This window comes from Crocodylus porosus, unplaced genomic scaffold (assembly GCF_001723895.1).
Source record: "Crocodylus porosus isolate Cpor-Errol unplaced genomic scaffold, CroPor_comp1, whole genome shotgun sequence".
In the NCBI taxonomy this organism is placed as follows: domain Eukaryota; kingdom Metazoa; phylum Chordata; order Crocodylia; family Crocodylidae; genus Crocodylus; species Crocodylus porosus.
Window position 1 is genome coordinate 18196872 of NW_017728917.1, and position 19081 is coordinate 18215952.

The 19081-nt window shown below is 55.2% G+C and overlaps 1 protein-coding gene across 1 annotated transcript in view; it reads right to left on the minus strand.

Moving 5' to 3' along the window:
• The window catches only part of PLXNA1 (plexin A1), a 225109-nt gene that overhangs the window by 179508 nt on the left and 26520 nt on the right, over positions 1-19081 (minus strand). The window contains exon 3 of the mRNA XM_019536823.1: positions 6355-6537. Coding sequence (XP_019392368.1) covers positions 6355-6537 — 183 coding nt within the window. The remainder of the gene's footprint in view (positions 1-6354; positions 6538-19081) is intronic.

Sequence of the window (19081 nt, forward strand, 5' to 3'; positions counted from 1 at the left end):
CCCCTTGACCTCGCCCCAGTTTCAGATGGTGAAATCAGAGACCCCTTTAACCCAGCATCCGCCTGGTGGGGAGCTCAGGGCAGCTCAGGGAGCAGCAGTCTTGCAAAGCCAGGGCTTTTCCCGGCATTTGGGGAGTCCAGACACCTGGAGTCATGAGGACGCATATTCCTGTGTGTTATTGCAGGGTCTAAGCCATCTCGTGGAAGGGAAAGCATTCACCTCTGCTCCACTCCCAGCAGCTGCCGCCACATTGTGCTGTAGCCCACTCGCATCAGCTTCCTGCCTCCAGCAGCAATCCACCTGGCCCTTTAGAAGAAAAGTGGCTGGGAGATGAAGGCAAAGGCAGCAGCACAAACTGGTACTGGTGGGAGCAGGGCAGAAGCAGCAGTGTCACAGACAGCATGTCTGTGCCAAGGGAGCTCTAGGAGGCAGGGGGCATCGTGGGGTAGGAGCAGCTGCCCCCCCACCCATCTGAGACACCCCTCAGGCAGCAATGGGGTGGGACAGTCGTGACCCAGCCAGGGTCTCCCCCCACACTCATCCAGCCCCAGCCAGGAAAGCAGATAGCATCTGCTGCTGGGCAGGCAAGCGGTACTGCAGCTTCTACAGGGCAATGAGGGCTGCATGGGCCTGTGAGGGGCCTCCAGTCAAGCCCCCACGCTCATGCAGTAGGGCTGGGGTCCATGTCCTTGACGCACCAGAGGAGAAAAATGCCAGGCAGGGGGTGGGGACACAGCCTAGCCTGGGCACTGCCTTCCTCAGGGGGCTGCAGATGCTGCTGCCACCCCCAGGCAGGAATATGGGGCACCTTGGGAGGAGGAGACACCTGAGAGGGGAGGGAGATTAGCTGCCACAGTGCAAAGAAAGGTGTTTGCCAGAGGCACAGGGAAGCAGCTCATTGAGTTTGTCACCAGCGAGCGAGGGAGTTAGGACTGTTGGCATGAGGCAGGCAGGTGAAGGGGGGGAGGGCGGGAGCTACTACCAAGCTCCCAAACCGACCTGGACCCCAGCTGCAAGGGCCACTCAGTGCTACCTTGTGGTCTTCACTACATCTGAGCCACAAGACCTTGCCTCCCCACCTGTGTTGAACTCAGCATCATGCCAGGAAGCAATGCAAACCAGAGCCAGGCCCAGGGCACGCACCCGCTACCTCCCCACAGGACAGCACTGACGGCAGAAATGCCATTTCCTGTGCCGCTCCTAGACCTCCCCCCACCCAAGATATGTTCACTCCCCTGCAAGGGCCAAGTGGGGCAATCCCTCAACAGACCTGGGGCCCATCCTGGAAGCAGCACTAGATCCAGAGCTCCAAAGAGTACAGGCTCCGAGCAAAACTGAACCACGCTTACCCCAGGCTCCCTCCACCCCACCCATCCCTGCGCTCTGCAGAGATAGGGACCAGTGACTTCTCACAGGAGCTTCCTCAGGGTCTTGCCAGTAGAGGTGATAGCCATACCGCATCCTTTTGTCACACCTCCACCTCCGGAGGACAGCATGCCCCCAGCACCCAGAGAGCAGAGTCCTTGAGCCTCCAGATCCAGGAGGAAGGGAGAAAAGCAGGGGAAGCAATTCTCTTTTTGCCGCAGCAGCAGAGACAGCCAGAGCCAGGGTCTGGTTGCACAGGGCTCCCCAGGAAGATCAGGTAACTGCTGAGGCAGCACTTTCCCCACCCTCCAGGCCCAGCCAGACGGGCCCTGCTAGAAGGAGCAGAGCTCTCCATACCACCCTGATGCTGCAAGGTTACCACAGGGGACAAGGGACGCAAGCCATCCCTCCCTGCTCCGCAACACCCCCCACTCCAGCAGCACTAATCCATCTGTACCTGGCCAGAGCAGTATGCCAGCCTAGCAGCCGCCCATGCCCTCTTTGTGAGCTCTCTGCTATTACAACTTCTCTCAAGGAACAATATCCCTCCCGCAAAAGTACAGCAGCCCCTTAGCTGTAGATACACAAGTCCTCATGAACACCCAGCCCCAGACTCCCCACTAAAGGCTTCCTCCGTGTCAGAGGTGAACCTGTCTGGACAGGACTGCATCCACCTCTGTGCAGCTCCAGCACAGGAAGCCCTGATCCCCACGGGCCAATGGTCATTACAACCCACCTTCAAGAAAAGTGCAAGAATATAATAATGGCCACCCATAATGATCCAAGGGCCTCCATGGGATGGTCTGCAAGAGGCTGCCTTTTCCTGCACAGTTGCCATTTCTCATGGCAGCCACGTTAAGCGGCAGCAGGGATGTGGCCAAACAGCCATGAGCAGAAACGATGCTAGTTAAGAGAGCTGGGCCCATCGCAAGGATGGATCTCAGCCCCCTCAGAAGGACATACAGATTCTTCCTCTTCCACTTTGCTGTCCTGGCCCTTTCACATGTTGACCAACCCTCTGCCAGAGCAAACACTTCCCTACTGCCAGGGACCAGTGGAAGACAGGGGGCTCTTCCTATTGGAAGAGCCCAGACAGCTACCCAGCTTGATGGTGATGGAGCCTAGAGAGCCAGGCACAAACACTTCCCACACCACTCTGCACGGCAGAAGGGAAACCCAGGCCTTGTTCTCTTCAAGAAGCTGGCACAAAGGGGCTAAGATGAGGACACCTGCCCCCTGCAAACTGCACTGAGTCATCACTTTGCCTCTCACTAACTCAACTTGTTCTCTTAAGCCCTTGAAAACCAGAGCCCATCCCACCCTCTGGACACAGGTGGGCTCCCTTATGCTGGCCCCCTGGGAAACCATCCATGGACACAGTGCAGCACACTCAAACATGGGCAGTCTCTACATGAACACAAGGCAGGCTGCCAGGACAATCATCTCCAGGCTAACCCAAGGCACAACTCCTGCCCAGCCTTGTGCCTCTCATTACCCAGATGCTCTTGGGCTGCTGCCCAGGCCCCTCTCCTCTCTAGCTACCATCACAGGATCATGGGAAGGGCAGGGAGCAAGGGAAGGGGATGGGTTAGATAAAGAGGCAGAAAAGGAGGGAAAGAAATTTGGCAGCTGAAAAGCAACCAGCAGGTTCAAGGGATAAATAAATACCCGTGTGTGTAGTGCTGTCTCAGTGGCTTCATGTGCCCTCCACCCACATGCCCTCCCCACCATGCACACTGGCACAGGCCTATTTAAAACCTGCAATCTGAACGCCGGAGCAGGAGCGGCTGCTGGAAAGGCGACAGCAGTCACTTCAGAGCCCTTATCGATCAGGAAGGGAGGACAAGTTGCCTCTGTCAGCTCCCTGGCTTCCTGGAGGAGGCCCAAACCCCCACGCAGGCAGTATCCCAGGAGCCTGGCCCAGACAAACTGTGCTCTTGCCGGCTGCTCCAAGCCAGGGGCTGCTGACTCCTCTGATGGGGGAGATAATGCCAGGGAGGATGGAAACCTGAGGAGAAAGGGAGATGGAGGGGCAAATGGAGGGGAAGGAAGTCTCACGGCAGAGGGCATCTTCAGAGAGGAGTGAGGCAGAGTAGTTAGAGCAGGGAACAGCCAGCACAGACTCCTGGATCCTATGCCCAGATTGAGCACCAACTCACTTCATGTCTCCGGTCCTATGTGGCCTCAGTTTCTCCCTCTAAGAGGCTGACCCAGTGCAAAGAGGCCTGTGGGGACTTTTCTTTCATACTTCCTCAAGAAAAGCCTGGAAAACCACAGAGCTAGACCATGAGCTGCATTTCCTTGGGTGGAAGCAAACATTAATTGGAGGTGGAGCCCAGGCTGCTGTCCCCATTGAATTCAGCCTAGTAGGCTCAAAGCCCTATTCTCTTCCCCTCCTCCTCCGCTGCCGGCAAACCATGGCTCCAAACCAGGAGCAAAGGCTGTTCCCCTGTCTGTACCTGAGAGAAGCACGCATGTGAGGATGGGGAAGGGAGCCTGGGATCCCAGGAACGAAGGCACAAAAGGCTGCCTGGTCCTGCCTTCCAGCTGGGGGAAGGCACTGCCACCTGATGCTTCCCAGACACAGCAGATACCAGACAGGGAGAGGAGATAACCAACCAGCCAACCAACCAACCCTCCCCCAGCTTCTCCCAACACACTCCCCTCTTCCCCAACATCCACCCTGCCACCCACCCACAGTGGATCACACCCCTGAGGGCTGGATCTGGTGCTACACTTTGGCAGACAGCAGAAGACAGGGAGTTGCAGGGGCTGCTCTTGCTGAGCTCAGCACAGGCTGTGTTCAAGACACCATGCGAAGCAGATGCCTGTAAGGCCATTCAGCTCCCTGCAATGAAGCCAAGGGCCATGTGAGCAGCTCCATCCAAGTCCCCCCTTCACACCCCTAGCATTCACCCTCCGCCGGCGCCAGCCCCAGCCCCGCACAGTCCAACACCACTGTAATGACTTAACCACACTCTCATCCGGTCTTGCACTGGCCTGGGGCCAGTCGCTGCATTCCTGACCCAGTGAACCAGAAATCAGCACCTCTGCAAGCAGCCTCCTACCTCCAGGGCCAGGGGGCTCAAGCCATACATACTAGAGTGAAAAAGCACATTGCAGACATGGGGACACGGGGGAGACACATGCAGGGCAAGCTCAACCCATTGCCCAGCAGCAGAGAAAGGACTACAGCAAGGGAATACCCCAAAGCTCTGCTCCCAGCTCTATCATTGACTCATTGGGCAGAAATGGTGCATCTGTGTCCCCACAAATACAAGTGGGTGATCCTGACTCGCCACCAGAAGCCATGGTGGGGTAGGGAGGACAGAGGAGCACCTGGCTCCTATTTGAATGGCAAAACCCTGGAGATCAAAGCCTGGTCTTCCTTATCTGCTCCTGATCCAACACCCTTCCTAGCCTGCAAAGATCCTGTCCGCCACCCTGGCTAGACACAGGGCTGGGCAGAGGAAGCCCCCTTTTAGGTCATCCTCCAATTAACAGGGCTCTCTAAACAATAGCAGAGTCTCACCCAGACTCCTGGCTCCCGGCTTTCCACAGCAATATGAATAGCCCTGCTGGGGAATGCTGTGCTCCCAGCCCCCCACTGTGATCACATTCCCAGGGAGCCATGGTGGCAGCTGCACAACAGCATGTCAGTTTGGAAAGTAGGGTCTCTCAGCCAATGCAAGCAAGGCCAAAGGAGTGCAGATCAGGCTATTCCTGGGCTAAGCACTGGGCAGAGCCAAACAGCCACATCCCCAGCCTATGGAAGAGCAAGCCCTAGGCCTGGACAGTCCAACAGGGCCCGGTCCCTTCTGCCACCAGCAGGATTGTACCAGGACCTGAAATACAGCTTGGCCTGACTGGGGATGCCATTAGTGCAGGCTGTGTTTATACATCCAACTGTCATTATAGGAACAATGTTATGATAACAGGAAATCCATGCCCTGTGGAGATGCAGAGAGGCACGCAGTGATTTGCTAAATTGCCACCGACAAGCAGCCTTTGTGTAGTGGGCGATGCGAGCTCCCCCACGCTGTCTGCAGAAGGCCTGGGGCAGACAAAGAGGAACATGATGCATTTCCCTCCCACCCCCTGCCCCCCAGAGAGCTGCCCTGCCATGGGAGCTTATCCTTCATGTCCCACGCATGGAGCAAGAGAATCTGTCTCCACGCTCTCCCCACACAAGGGCAACATGTAACAGGTGGGCTGAAGCCCAGGTCTGAAGGCAGGGAAAGTAAAGGGACTGCCTTAGCAATGGACACTGACTAAGCGGACGCCACCACACACAACTTGAAAAAGAAACGTCTCAGCCAAGCTTGGGAGCACCACAGCTGCGAGGGTGAAGGGAAAACTCCTGCTCTGAGTTTCATCCTAGTCCAAAGGTGATGAATTGTGAAAGACCAGCAATTGCCTCAAGTTATTTTGGGCCTTTCTTTCTCCAGTTCCTCTTATTCAAGTCCTTTGGTCCAAATTCAGCATTTAAGTTAGACACCGAATTAGAGCTCCAAACAAGACAACAAGAGTTTCATCTGACCCAAGAAATGCCAACCTGTTCAAGCCCATGCTACCACCAGACAAGATGGCAGAGAGCAACCAAGCGCCACGGGCATGGACTCATCTGTGCAAACACAGCACAGCACCCCTCGGGGCAATGGCAAAGCTATCCCAGAATCGAGGCTCACAGGGTATAGATGAACACAACAAGCACAGGCCAACAGCATGACTCCAGCTCTCACTGAGCAAAGGAAGGATACCTCAGGGCAGCCACTTTCATAAGTTACAACCCTCCCACAAAGAAATGCTTTAATAAATATGGATGGCCGACAGGAGCAAAGGGATATGGCCCTTTACCCACACTGCCATTTTGTACCAAGAACATGCTATCCCCATCCCAGAGCACAGCACAGGCCCCAAATCTTGCCTCCAAGTCATCAAAAAGCCAGCTGGCCTCCTCACCCACAACCAGGCCAGAAGGTTGCCTACCTTTTTGATCCTCCCACTCCGAGTGCCAGCAAAGACCACTGTGTGCCCACGATAGTCATACGCTGCCACTGAGGTCATGCCGTCCTCCTTATCCACGAAGAGCGGCGTCCCCTCAATGGTGATCGTCCCCCCCAGCGGTTGGTTAAAATCCTGGCCGCAGAAATTGTCGTCGATCTGCAGAGGCTGTCGGAGAAGAGCGGAGAACAAGAGTGAGAGATGAGTTGTTTGTCAATACATTGACACGCTGCATAAACCACGATGCACAGCTTGCGGGGAGTGGGGAAGAGGGGCTGAGCTGTTGATTTAGAGCAATAACAAAGTGAGGAAATGATACGTGCCCACCTCTGCCACCACAGACTCATTCCTCCGAGGGGCAAAAGATCCCCTTCGCCTGAGCAGGTGATGAGACACTGAAAGCAAGAGCAAGGAAGCTGGCCTCAGATTAGACAGAGGATACCAAGGGGCTCTGCATCCCTTCCCCAGAGACTGCTCCTTGCGGGGAATTTTATGGCATCACAGGCAGTTTGCACACAGCAGCCTAGCACCAGGTCTGCTTATCTCAAGCTGGGATTCACCAGCCTCACAGTGCCCAGAAGACAGGTGACCATCAGGGGCCGTGAGACAAGGCCAGGGGATGTACACAGACACGCTGCCTCTGTGAGCGACCCCCACCCAGCCAGGACACCAAGGGAGGCCACAAAAAGCCTCCCGGGGCAGGGGGCCTGTGGGAGAACCTGGGCAGCTGGGGCCAAACTCCAGCCTCCACCCTGCTGCCTGGGATTCAGCACAGGGAAGCAACAGGCTGACAGCCTAGCTTGCAGCAGTGCCCATTCCTACCCCACCGGACTGCCCATCCCATCTGCCTACAGGCTCCAGTGATTAGTTGCACACAACAGTCTTTAAGGCAGGACTGAAGGGACAACATGAAAAACTGGCCTTTGCTCCTGGCCTGGCTTCCAACCAACCACCACCAGCCCCAGGCTCGCCCTACACATGGCTCTAACTGATGCCCCTCCTTCCTAGCCTACAGCTACGTCCATCCCCAGCTCCCTCTGCTACACACAGCCCACTGCCCGTGCCCCTCATTCCTGACCTCTATCACCCCCTGCTAGGCCAGCCTTTGCTGGAAATTGCTCTCCAGACTTTCTGGCAGTTCAGGGCTAATTGCTGATCTGGCTCCTGGAGAGAACGGCCCCTGCCCTCACTCCCCATCTCTCGAGTCCTCCTCGGCACTGTCCTCCCACCCTGTGGATTCAATTACCCTGGCAGTTCTCAGCCTGAGGCCAGACACGAGGTTGCCAGTAGTTTTCCAGAGGAGTCACGAGCCTGCCTGGGCCGGAGCAGATTTGCTCAGCCCCTCGCAGCCAGCTCAAAGGCCCAGAGATGCAACAGGAACCAGTCCATCTCCTTGAAGTGTCTTTGCAGCTGATGCAAGGATTCTGGGGCACTTCGGAAGAGCAGCGGCTGTGGCAGGGGGTAAATTAGGAAGGCCTGGAGTACAGGCACTTGAGAACCCGCTGGGATCAGGTTTTCCTACAGTCTCCACAGCAGCTGCAGCGAGCACAGAGAAAGCTCCACTCCTCCCGTCCACCTGTCCTCACAGACGGAAACGGGGGAAAGTCCAGCAGCCCAATGGCTCCTGCTGCAGCTGAGGCTCGGCTCCCCTGGAGAGTCCTGTTACTAAATTAACAGGTATGGAGGGGAATGGGGGGGTTGTACTGCAGAACAGGAGACATGAAGTCTGCAGAGGCAGGAGAGTCACTGAAGCAGAGACCTCGAGTCCTGAATCACCCCCAAATCCAAAAGCAAGGCAAAGGCCCCAGCTCAGCGTGGAGCAGCATTGGGACTCCCCGAGTGGCCAAAGCTAGCGAGCGATCGTGGTAGAAAGAAAGCAGGAAAGTGGAGAGACTGGAGAAGAGAGCAGGACAGCCCCATCAGCATTCTTACCAGGCTGGCTGCCTGCCTCCCACTGAGCTCTCCGCCGAGGGAAAGAGAGCAGTGATTAAAAACCCCACAGCCTGGCTGCCTTGCTGCCTTTCCAGCAGCCAGCCTGAAGGTAAAGCAGGGGCATATTAATCCAGAGCATGCGCCAGGGCAGCATGCACCTCACTGGCAGAGCCATGCTGACTGACCCAACCTGGTCACTGCACAAAGCTGGCCTGAGCGTTTTAAGGCAAGCAAAGGCTGAGCCTGGGAAGTAAGAAAGGCCCAGGTAAAAGCTGCTCCCAGATCCAACTGCACTGCACTCTCCACTGGGCCTGTCCAGGCGCCTCCATGCAGTCTCACACTGGGAAGCACCATCATGCAGTGCCCCTCACCCAGTCCCTCTTGCCTGAAACATGCCCACTCCCCCAAAAACAGGCAAAGCAGTCACCTCAAAGCATCCCCCACATGTATCCCGGAGCCCCATGTCTCAGGCACGTGTGTGTGTGCTGTCACTGATTCAGGTAGTCCCCTCACCTCTACTCTGGGGTTTGGGGTCCACAGAGCAGGAACAAATGGGGAGCCAAGGGGATATGGGGGTGCTGCTGAATATGGCCCAGAGGAAGCCTAGATGGGACTTAACAGCTCATTCCAGCTACACAGCACCTTCAAAAACTCATCACTACCACATTCAGCAGAGCCCCCCTGCTTAGCTCCCTTGCCTAACCCCCCTTCCCTTCATAGCCTGGGGTCATGAGGGATTCATGCCCCCCTAAGCCCTGCCTGCCTTCTCACAGCCGTTGCTAGCTAGGCCAGTCCTCCCCGAGTGCAGTTCAGCTGGCGCCGGTTCAGGAATTCTCCTGGCTGGCTTGATCGTGGTCCAGGGGATTCATTGCACGATGTCATCTGGATCTGTACAGAGGCTCGAGGGGGGCACAGCTTTGCAACTTCACACCTGCTCGTTCTCCCCCATCCTCCCCTCTCAAGGCCACCCCTGAAAGAGAAAGCTGCATCTCCACTAGCTGTAACAAGAGGAATGCATTTGTAATCCACACACATTGCCCCGGCCCTGCACATTCCCCTGCAGCTTCCGGTGCATACCACTTCCTTCCCTTCCTGTGCTAAGCGGCTGGGGGGATTGCGGCTGCACAGCTGTGAAGCAGCTGCCATCATCTGCCCCAGAGGTGACTGCCTTTCAGCAGGGGGTGAAGCTGATCCCTGTACAGCGCTCTGAGCTGCAAAGGTGCTAGAAGAACATCTGAGGGCTTTTCTCAGCGGGTGCACTCGGGGGTCTGTGCCCCTCCAAACAGACGTGGTCAGGCATCCCACACATCACATACCGGGGCGGCAGAAAGCTCGCTGCGGAACAGGCTCTAGCTCCTGTTGCGGGTGACCCGCGCCAGGCAGACCCGGCTGGTCCCGCACAGAAGAGAGGAACTGAAGACCACAAAACCATGAACAGGGGAAGCAGAGTTCAAGGTCAGGTTTCTGGCTAGCTGACTGGTTTTGCTTCGAATAACTCCAAAGCTATGTTTCTCATCGCCAACCAGTGTCTAGGAGGGAAACTATATTGACCCCTCCCCAGCAGAAGGCGAGAATCTGTCACCGTGGCCAAGTGACGGCACAGCCACGGTGCCATCTGCAGTCTCCTGACACTCCAGATGAGATGAGGAGGTTGGCCAGCACGTACTAGCCTCTGGGGCCCACACAGTGCATGACACTGGCTCCACAATCTGTCCTCACCTCAGAAGACGTAAGAAGCAACTCTTCCTGCTGTCACTCAGGTCTAGAAGGGACGACTTTATCAGAGTGCCAGCTGAAACAATTCAACCTTAAGGAGACGCTCTGTGGGTCCAGAGACCAGGAGCTTTTGCTCAAGCAAGTACACCAGCTTTTCTGGCTCCACCGGACCTGGTCATACCAGTAAACCCTACAGGACTGAACCCTGACCCCCAGCCACCAGCTATACTGATCCCCATTAGCCATGGGCACCCTCCAGTATTGAGGTACCCAGGTCACCCTCCAAAACCTCCATCATGCTCCCCCTGCTTTAGCTTGAAGTTCTGCCCTGGAGTACTGGCACGTCCTCTCCCCCCACCCAGTCGCAGATCACACAAATCTGAGTCAGACGGGACCAGCCAGAGAACTATGCCAGGCTAACACAATGCCGCGGCACCAGCAAGCAGCATCAAAGGAAAGCTCGGCACAGTGACGCAAGAGTTGCACTGGATGCCATGCCCCGACCTTCCTGAGAGACAACACACTCCCCAGCAAAGGTCCTGCCAAGACAAACAGAGGGCTGCCTTTATCAAGTACTTCACTTAACATACCAAAGCCTCCAGCAAACACTGCTCAGAAACCCTCCCTACCAGATCTTTGGGGAAATCCCCACCTTCCTTATAATGCCCTTTTCTCTTCCTAGTTCTCACAGATGCCCAAAGGGGCTAAGACTGGTTGACAAAACCCCATTACCAGGAAAGAGACCAACTCAGAGGTCTGGAAGGTACAGGGGAAAGACAAGAGCCCAGACCAGGCATTTCAGGTCTGCAACATCAGCCAAAAAGATTAGAGGCCCACAGTGATTCCCATCCAGGCTGTGCCAAATATCATGAATTCAAAAGGTCCCAGGAGCCACCACACAAGGCTCCACCGTCACTATTGGCACCAACAGGTCCCGAACCCAGCTGGACACAGGCATGAGCTAACCAGGTGGCTGCCAGGGGCCCGGGACAGAACGGGTACATGAAAATGGTAACTTTTTTCCCCACTGTCCATTATTATTATCAAAAAAGTTCACCCAGGGCCCTCCAGGAGTCTAGGTATGGCACTGGTCCCAAGGCTGCAACAACAGCAGAAACATCGAGACCTGAGTGAGCCACAGAGACTGAACTGTCTCTGCTTCCTGTGCGAGCTAGAAGCCTGCCCTCGCTCGCTGCACCCGCAGAGAGCAAGCACTAAACTCCAGAGCTAACACTGCTGAGGTACAGTCTCCCTGGGGACACAGGATTTACCACAGCTGACAGAGGCATAGTCCACCTCCTATACAATGCATCTGGCCAGCCAGACAATGTTCCAATGTGGGGGAAAGGGAACAGACTCCTGTGACCCCCCTGGTAGGCATGTCCCGGCAGGTTTGGCAGGCACAGCCGGGCCACAGCTCCCCTGCCAGCATCAGCTCACAGTCTTGTTGGTTAAACACTGTCCCACATTTGCAGATCCAGAAGAAGCTTTTACAAAAGGGAGCTGGAACAGCAGCCAAAAGGCATCGTAGCTCAGCCAGTGCCCGGAATTGGCAGAGACGAATGTAGGGCAATTTTCTCAAGCGTGCCTTTCACTGAGCACTGCGACTGCTGCCTAGGGTGAAGGGAGGGCAGTAGACCCAGGCGGTCCTTGCTCAGGAACCTGAGCCTGAAGGCCTCATTCCACATAGCTTCCAAAAAGCAGGAGGCAGCAAAGTGGAAACCCCTCTCTGTGCTTGTGCCTGGGGAGCTGATGAAGAAAAACAGGACACAGCTGGGCTGGGTCAGGCATCTCCATCCAGTAAGAGGGCACTGAATGTCAGCTCATGACCCTGATCCACAGTGATCAAAGGACAGAGGTAATTATTTGCCAGTCCCATTAGGAGAATCACCATCTCATAGCAACGCCAAGGCCCCATACTCTTGACCTGGGGAACGGGACACGAGGCCCGTTCACCTGTAGGTCACCTGTACATTTTGTGAAAAAGAAAGTATCAGGATGCCCCTTTATAAATCCATAGTGCATCAACACCTTGGATACTGTGCCCAGGTCTGGTCCCCATGCTTCGAAAAGCATGTAGAAGAATTACAGAAGATCCAGAGAAAGGTAACAAGGATAATTAACGGTATGGAGAGGCTTCCACATGAGGCTAGGCTCATTCAGTTTAGAAAAGAGATGCTTGAGAGGGAGCATAAGGTTTACAAAATACTAAGTGGCGAAGAGAAAGCGAACAGGGATTTATTACTAACTCTCTCAATAGAAGAACTAGTGGTCACAATATGAAACTGGTAGGTAGTAAGTTTAAAACTAACAAAAGGAAGTCCTTTTTCACATCATTAAGACATGAAACTCCTTGTCACGTGCTGCTGTGGAAGCTGTCAGGTTAGCCACATTCAAAAAGGGGCTGGGCAAATTCTTGGAGGAAAGGGATATCTGCAGCTATTGAGCAAGGGGGCCAGGGATTCAGCCTCTGGATCAGACCCTCTGATCCAACCCCGGCAAGGGCTGGTGCAGAGCAGTCACCCTCCACCAGCCAGTTCATGTCTCCAGACACGCTGCTGTGAACCCCAGTCCCAGTGGTCCGGGCACCTGAGCAGGGAGACCCTCAAGGAGCCTGTATTCCTCACTCGTACCTAGAAAGAGTTGGAGACACCGCAGCAAGGGGGTGCCTGGGGCAGAAGGCTTGTCAGGTCTCCACCCGCGCAGCAGCTGCCGATCGAACGCCTTCTCCCCAGGGCTCAGATTCCCTAACATCCTGCACAAAGAAGGAATTTAAATGAAGTCATTCTCTCACCAGCACCGCACCCCCCGCCCCGACACAGGCCTGGCCACGTGGTGCTACCCAGGATGACAGAGATGATGGAGGACAGGGGTCAGGAACTGGGAAACTCCCTGAACCGTGAAATCTCTTTCTCTGTTCACCTCAGGAGGAGGAGAGCTGTTGCCCTGACAACGCCTGGTCCAGCAGCCTCTAACCACGGGTTCCAGGATCCAGGAGATGTGGGAAAAGATGGAGGAGGGACTGAGCCCTGAGAAGAGAGGTGAACGAAGGGGTGGGTCAGCTCAGTCACCCAGTAGGCCTCATCCCACCCCGATGGCATCCAGCAATGGCAATGTGCCACCATTGCACTGCTCCTGCAGAACCCAGCAGCGCCACCACAGCCCACGTGGGTTTATCTGTCCCACGCCTGTTCCCAGTGCGCCCACAGGTGCAAAGTGTTTGTCCAAGCCCTGAACAGGCAGCCATGAGCCCAGGTGAAGTCAGCACTTCCAGCAAAAGGACACATGTGCAGGGACCCCCAGGGGTTCTTGCTTAAAGAGGCTTCCTAAGCAGCTTGGAGTTCACAGGGGCGGGTTTGGGAAGCAACTGGCTCAGAACATGCTCTGCTCCCTGCGGGGTTTTGAAGCCATGCAGCACGTGTCTAACATATGGGGAAGTGCTGAGCTCCTGAGCTATTGGAGGCCAAGAGCCCAGCTCACAAGTCAGCCCCAGTCCCCCCTGCAAAATTTCTACCCTGTGACACTATGAAGTGGCACCTCTGTAGGGTGGCACACAGGGAATGCAGGCCCTCAGGTCAGTGGGTCATCTGGCACCAGCTCACTCCTACCCCTGGGGGAGGCCCTGGGTACAAGGCTAAGGGATAAAAAGGGTTAAAGCCTTAAAGGTACAGAGCCCTTCAGAGCAAAGGCAGACACTAGACACTGTCTCAGCACTGCAAAGACTGTGGGGAAAAGAGGGACTTCTAGTATATGCCTCCTGGTCAAGAAGGGAAGGGAAGCCCCTTCCATGGGCTTTGACAGTTTAGGCCCCCATGAGACAAGTCAATAATAGAGATATTAATTAATAGGAACAGAAGCATCCCAAGGGATCAATCATCTGTGTAAGCCTTTCCCCTGCGGAGCTGGGAAGCCAAGCATGGAGGATCTGTGCCACCAGGAGACCCAGGAAGCAGAAGGCACCCTCCAGAGCCCACCCTGCACTGCTGTCTACCAGCAAACACAAGAGGCTGGGCACCGGTCCCCACCAGGCAGATAGGCTTGCAGACGGGAGGAAAACACTGCAGCTCCGTATGTTACACACTCACGAGCCAACTTCTTTTCATTTCCTGTTTAGAGCCACTCGCTGAGATTTGGGGGCTGCCCCCGCCTGCTTTTCTCCAGGCCCCTGTGGCATTCAATTCCCATGAGCACGGAGCAGTTTCCCTAACCAGAGAGCCAGGAGCCAACGTGGAGCCAGGAAGCCGCACCACTGCCGCATTAACCACCCCAGGCACTGAACGGGAGAGTAGAGAGGTGGCAAAGCATCCAGCTGAGCTGATCCAGCCCTGCACAACAGTTCACTTCCTCTTGCTCAGCTGCTCTCACTTCCTCTGCTGGGGCAAGGGGTTGAGGACTCGGTCACAAGCAGACTCCTTTCCTCTGCTCTTGCCCAGGCTGGGTCAAGGGCTATGCCAGCCCTTGCTAGAGAAGGGGGAGATGGGCATGCTCCCCCTGTCCTGCTGGGTCCGTATCTGCTGGAGGAAGCCACCCCTATGTACTACTCATGCCCCCCCCCATCAGACTATCAGGGTCAGCACCACAGAGGACCAAAAGCAAGTTCGCATCCCTGGAGCCAGTGGCTGGCAGGGTTACAAGAGCCAGCAGCAGCCCAAAGACACAGGGCTCCCACTACCACCAGGGGAGGGAGGGGGAGGGAAAAGCCCTGGCTGGCTGCTGCTTTTCCATTCTCACACAGGTGAGAGCAGGAAGATGCACCAAGATAATGCCTCACCCTCGTGACAAATGGAGCCGACTGAAAGGTCCCTGCCTACTGCTCCCCTCAGCACCTCACCCTGCTGGGTGCTCCTGGCTGTCCAGCACCAGGTACCAAGCGCTGGGACCCAGGAAGGATTGCACTGACTAAGCAGAAGAGAATTGAGGCCTGAGGAATAAGCTGTATTGTGGGGGGAGAGGGAATCAATCCACTAGCAGATATCTCCACCCAGGCTGAGCACCTGCAGTTTCTTGGCCATTTTGCTATCAGAGGAGGCTGAGAGGACGGCAGCTGCTGGGGACAGACTGAGGCTCAAGAGAGCTCCCCCTTCTCAATATCACCTGTGCCACACAGCGTTTTTTGTTTCAGGTGGTTACAGAAAGTGCTGACGGTAACCTGCGGCAGGCAGGGACACGGAGGCAGCTCCCCTGCAGCCACACAGCCCACAAGGCCCCAAAGCCTAGCGAGCTGGAGAGTCTGTGCCAGGAAAAGGGAGAAAGAGGAAAAAGCCTGGCCATTACCCTCAAGAGAAGCATGTGCTACCTCCAAGAGGCGCATAAGTACCTCTCAGCAGAGGTTTCCATAGCTCAGGGAACCCCTACGTGGCTCAGGCACTCCTGGATCAAGGCTCCCACATACAGGCTTGATCCACAGCTGGCTATCTTTGTCCCCTGCAAGACACGCACACATTCTGTGCCCCTTCTCCAATAGCAGAAATCAGTGTCCCTTTTTTCTGCTACCGCTCCCCAAATGCCTAGCAGGTGGCAGGAAGGGGTTAAAGGAAAGCCGGAGTCCCGGGCAGACAGGAGTGTAACCAATGAAGGTATTTTAGCCCAGGCAGCACCACCCAGCCAATGCAATCTCTGTTCCCTGCTGCTCTCTGCACTCCAATTTGCAGCTTCCCCAACCTCATCTGCTGCTGAATATGCAAGAGGATAAATGTTTATGGTGTTTACTCCTCTCTGCTTTGTCTCAACAAACTCTCTGGGAAACGACAAATACAGCTGCACTCCAGGGCCAGGAGGAGCCCCCGCCTGCCACAGCCATGCCGACACCACCTCAATAAATAATTATGCCTCAATTAGCTCATTCACAGCAAAGTGCCTCGTTAGAGAAGTGCAGGCAGGCACTATGGCAAGATTGGGCCATGCTGGGCTGGCTTGGATGGTGGGAGAGGTACCGCGCCGGCTGCCGTGGCAGATTCAGACACTGGTATGGAAGCCTAGCCTCCGACAACAGCAAACGCCAGACGCTTCAGGGGGAGATTCAAAGTTATCTGGCCATGTGCCGGATGCTGCACAAAACAGGTAGCATCCCTTCCTGACCCGTGACAATCAGCTGACCTGAAGAAACAATTCTTCTCTGTTCTCTCAGCCTGCACAGCTACCCCTAAAGCATATGCCCCACACTCAGGTTAACAAGACGGCATGCCACCATGGTGGGCAAAAGGTAAAGCAATCTGCTTTCCAGCAGGCTCCATCCTGACTGCCTTGGATGAAGGCCCTGCCAACTCAACGAAGCCATCACCCACACCTTAGTCAAGGAAGCCTCATTTCTCAGCCACCCACAGTGTGAAGGAGGTTGAGCTGGACAATCAATGCTGCAAGCAGCCAGAGCAGTAGGTTTATCACCAGTATTGCATGTCCAGTGCCGCTCCAAGTCAAGTTTAGAGGGGACCTCCATTCATCCCTTAGTGGGAGAGCGTCCCCCTCACAAAAACCTCTGCCAGAGCTGAGTCCTACACTCTGCCACAAAACCAAGCCACGGATGGACAGGAAAGACTAAATGCTTATGTCCAGAGGGAAGGGTGCTCCAGGTCATGACAGGGACTGAAGGTGGAAAAAGCTGTCTCTGCCTCTATCAGAACTGTACCAGGCTGGAGATGTGAAGAGTCCCATCTCCAGGAGTTGGTCATCTTTCCCCCTCAGCTGCAAGCCATCTCCAAACAAGGTGGAGATGATATGCAATGGCATCTGGTGAGCCACAGCCTTCAAGAAAGAGCACGATAAGGCCATGACCAAGCATCCAACATATGTACACGTACGTGGAGCAGTACTGAGCTGGGCAGAAAAGCCGCTGTTTTTTCTGAGGCTCCGATTCATTGCCTCCCTTCAAGCCCACTTACCAGAGCAATGAGGGAGCAGACAGGAAAGGCAAAATACATGCCATTTACTATTATTAATTGGTCGGTAATTTGCCAGTTAACACATCATATAGGTCCCTGTTATCCTGTCTTCCAGGGAACCTTTAACACCCCCCAGGGCTCTTTGAGAGCAAAACCTATGCTGAAAATCAATAATGGAGGATCAGTGTAGGGTAAAGGATTGTATCAGAGTGCAACTGCTACCAGAGGCTGAGGTTCAGACCGGGGGTTGGGTCGGAGGAGAGGAGTTTGAGGAGCGGGGCGGGGGTCTCTATCTGAAATAGATGTTCCCTGCCTTGACCTCACAAGGAACAAACAGATGTGAGGGTAAGGAGAGATCCTCCACCTCAGCAATGGTCACCCAGACAATACAGGGTTCCCTCTGATCCCCACATCCCAGACACCCAAAAGAAAATTCACCCAGCAACCCCAGTCCCAAACAGAGCAGCTGAAGGAAATTAAAAGCCAATAGAAGTGTTTCATGGGGCAATAGGATGACAGATACCGTTGTCTGAGCTTAGCCCCAGGTTGGCAGTGAACAGAAAGTGTTGGTTTTTGGATTCTGCTTGGAGTCTCCAGGGAAAGAGCATATGATGCTTCTCCATCCAGATCGAGTGTCTGCATCACAACGTACCACCTCCAAAACGGGCAGCTGCTGCCCCCTCACCAGCCAGCTCAGCAAAGAGACAATCAAACAGACCACAGGTTCTGAACTCCTCTTTCCTTCCCCAAACATGGTCTCTTGCAGGTCAAACACAAGGCAAAGAGCAAGGACTAGAAAGAGCTTGCCCTGCTGCCATCCTCCTCACATCCACTCCATGCAAGAAGAGGCTTTCCATCAGCCCTCAATACCTGCAGCCACATCCACCCCCTCTTTGTGAGTCAACACAAGGATGCTCTAAGTATCAAGATATGCAGAAGATCTGAATACAGCTCCCAAGTCTGCTACAAACTTTCTGCATGGCACCAAGTGAGTCTCCTAGGCCCCAATTCAGCAAAGCACTTAAGACTGTGTTTAAGTCCCACTGGAGCAATGGGATTTAAGCACATGTTTTAAGTGCTTTGCTGATGCTGAATCAGGGCTTCATACCCTGCGCTTTTGAGAAGACAAGCAGGAGGGCTGGTCTAAGCAGGGGGTCTGTTTCCATCTGTGACGCACTCACCATCCACAGCCATGACGACACAATAAAGGACCTAGATAATCAGCATGTGTACACCTCTGGCCCTGCAGCAGCCTGTCCCCAGGCCCCCTCCCTCAGCTGGGGGCTCTGGGAAGGCACCAGCTGCTGACACGCAGATTTGGCGACAGAACTAGACAGTCCCAGTTCTCATCCAGCCTTTGAGGGGTTAAACAGGCCAAACTGCCCAAGCTCTCCATGGCATGCACATATGGGCAGAGGGATGAAGGCCATGCTCTGCCATAAGGCAATTGATGCCATTAGTAGTTTGGGTGTTCCCCTTCAGCCAGCAAGTGAGGGGAGGTGAGGTGAGCTGTCCCTTGTCCCTCAGAGCAAGAGTTTCAGGTGGGCCACGCAGGGTCTGGAAAGAAGGGACAACTGCCAGAACCTCAGGGCCGTCCAGCTGAGCATCTCCCTCCAGGGTTTCTCAGAGGATGGATTCGGGCAGGCTGGAACGAGCTCCCCGGCCAAGTGTATTCAGCTCCTCGGCACTGGGGAGGCACCGCTGACATCTCCGGTGCTCCCTGCCAAGTCTGGCAGCTCTCCCCCTGGCTCCAGGGAAGCCAAGAGCCTGCAGCATGGGGAACTGCAATGCAAAGTTCATGTCCTTACCACAGCACCCAGAATCTCACTGCAAGGACATGACCACTCTGGGGGAGCCCACAGGCCTATGTGCACTGGCCACCCTGGTGCACTGACCCCAGCTGTGTTAGCTGCTGCCAAAAGACCCAAGGCCAGGAGCCAAGGCTGAAGGGTGGGATGAAGGGGGAGAAGCTGAGGTTCATGCAGAGGCTGCATTTTCCCCATCGAGGCCCTTGTCAGAAATTAATCTCGACTAAACTGGGGGACTGTGGTGTCGACACCTGCACAGTCAAATAGGCTGCCAACTGGCTGGAGGGCCGCGCCCAGAGAGTGGTGGTGGACGGGTCATTTTCAGCCTGGAGGGATGTGGGCAGTGGGGTCCCCCAGGGCTCGGTCCTCGGGCCCACA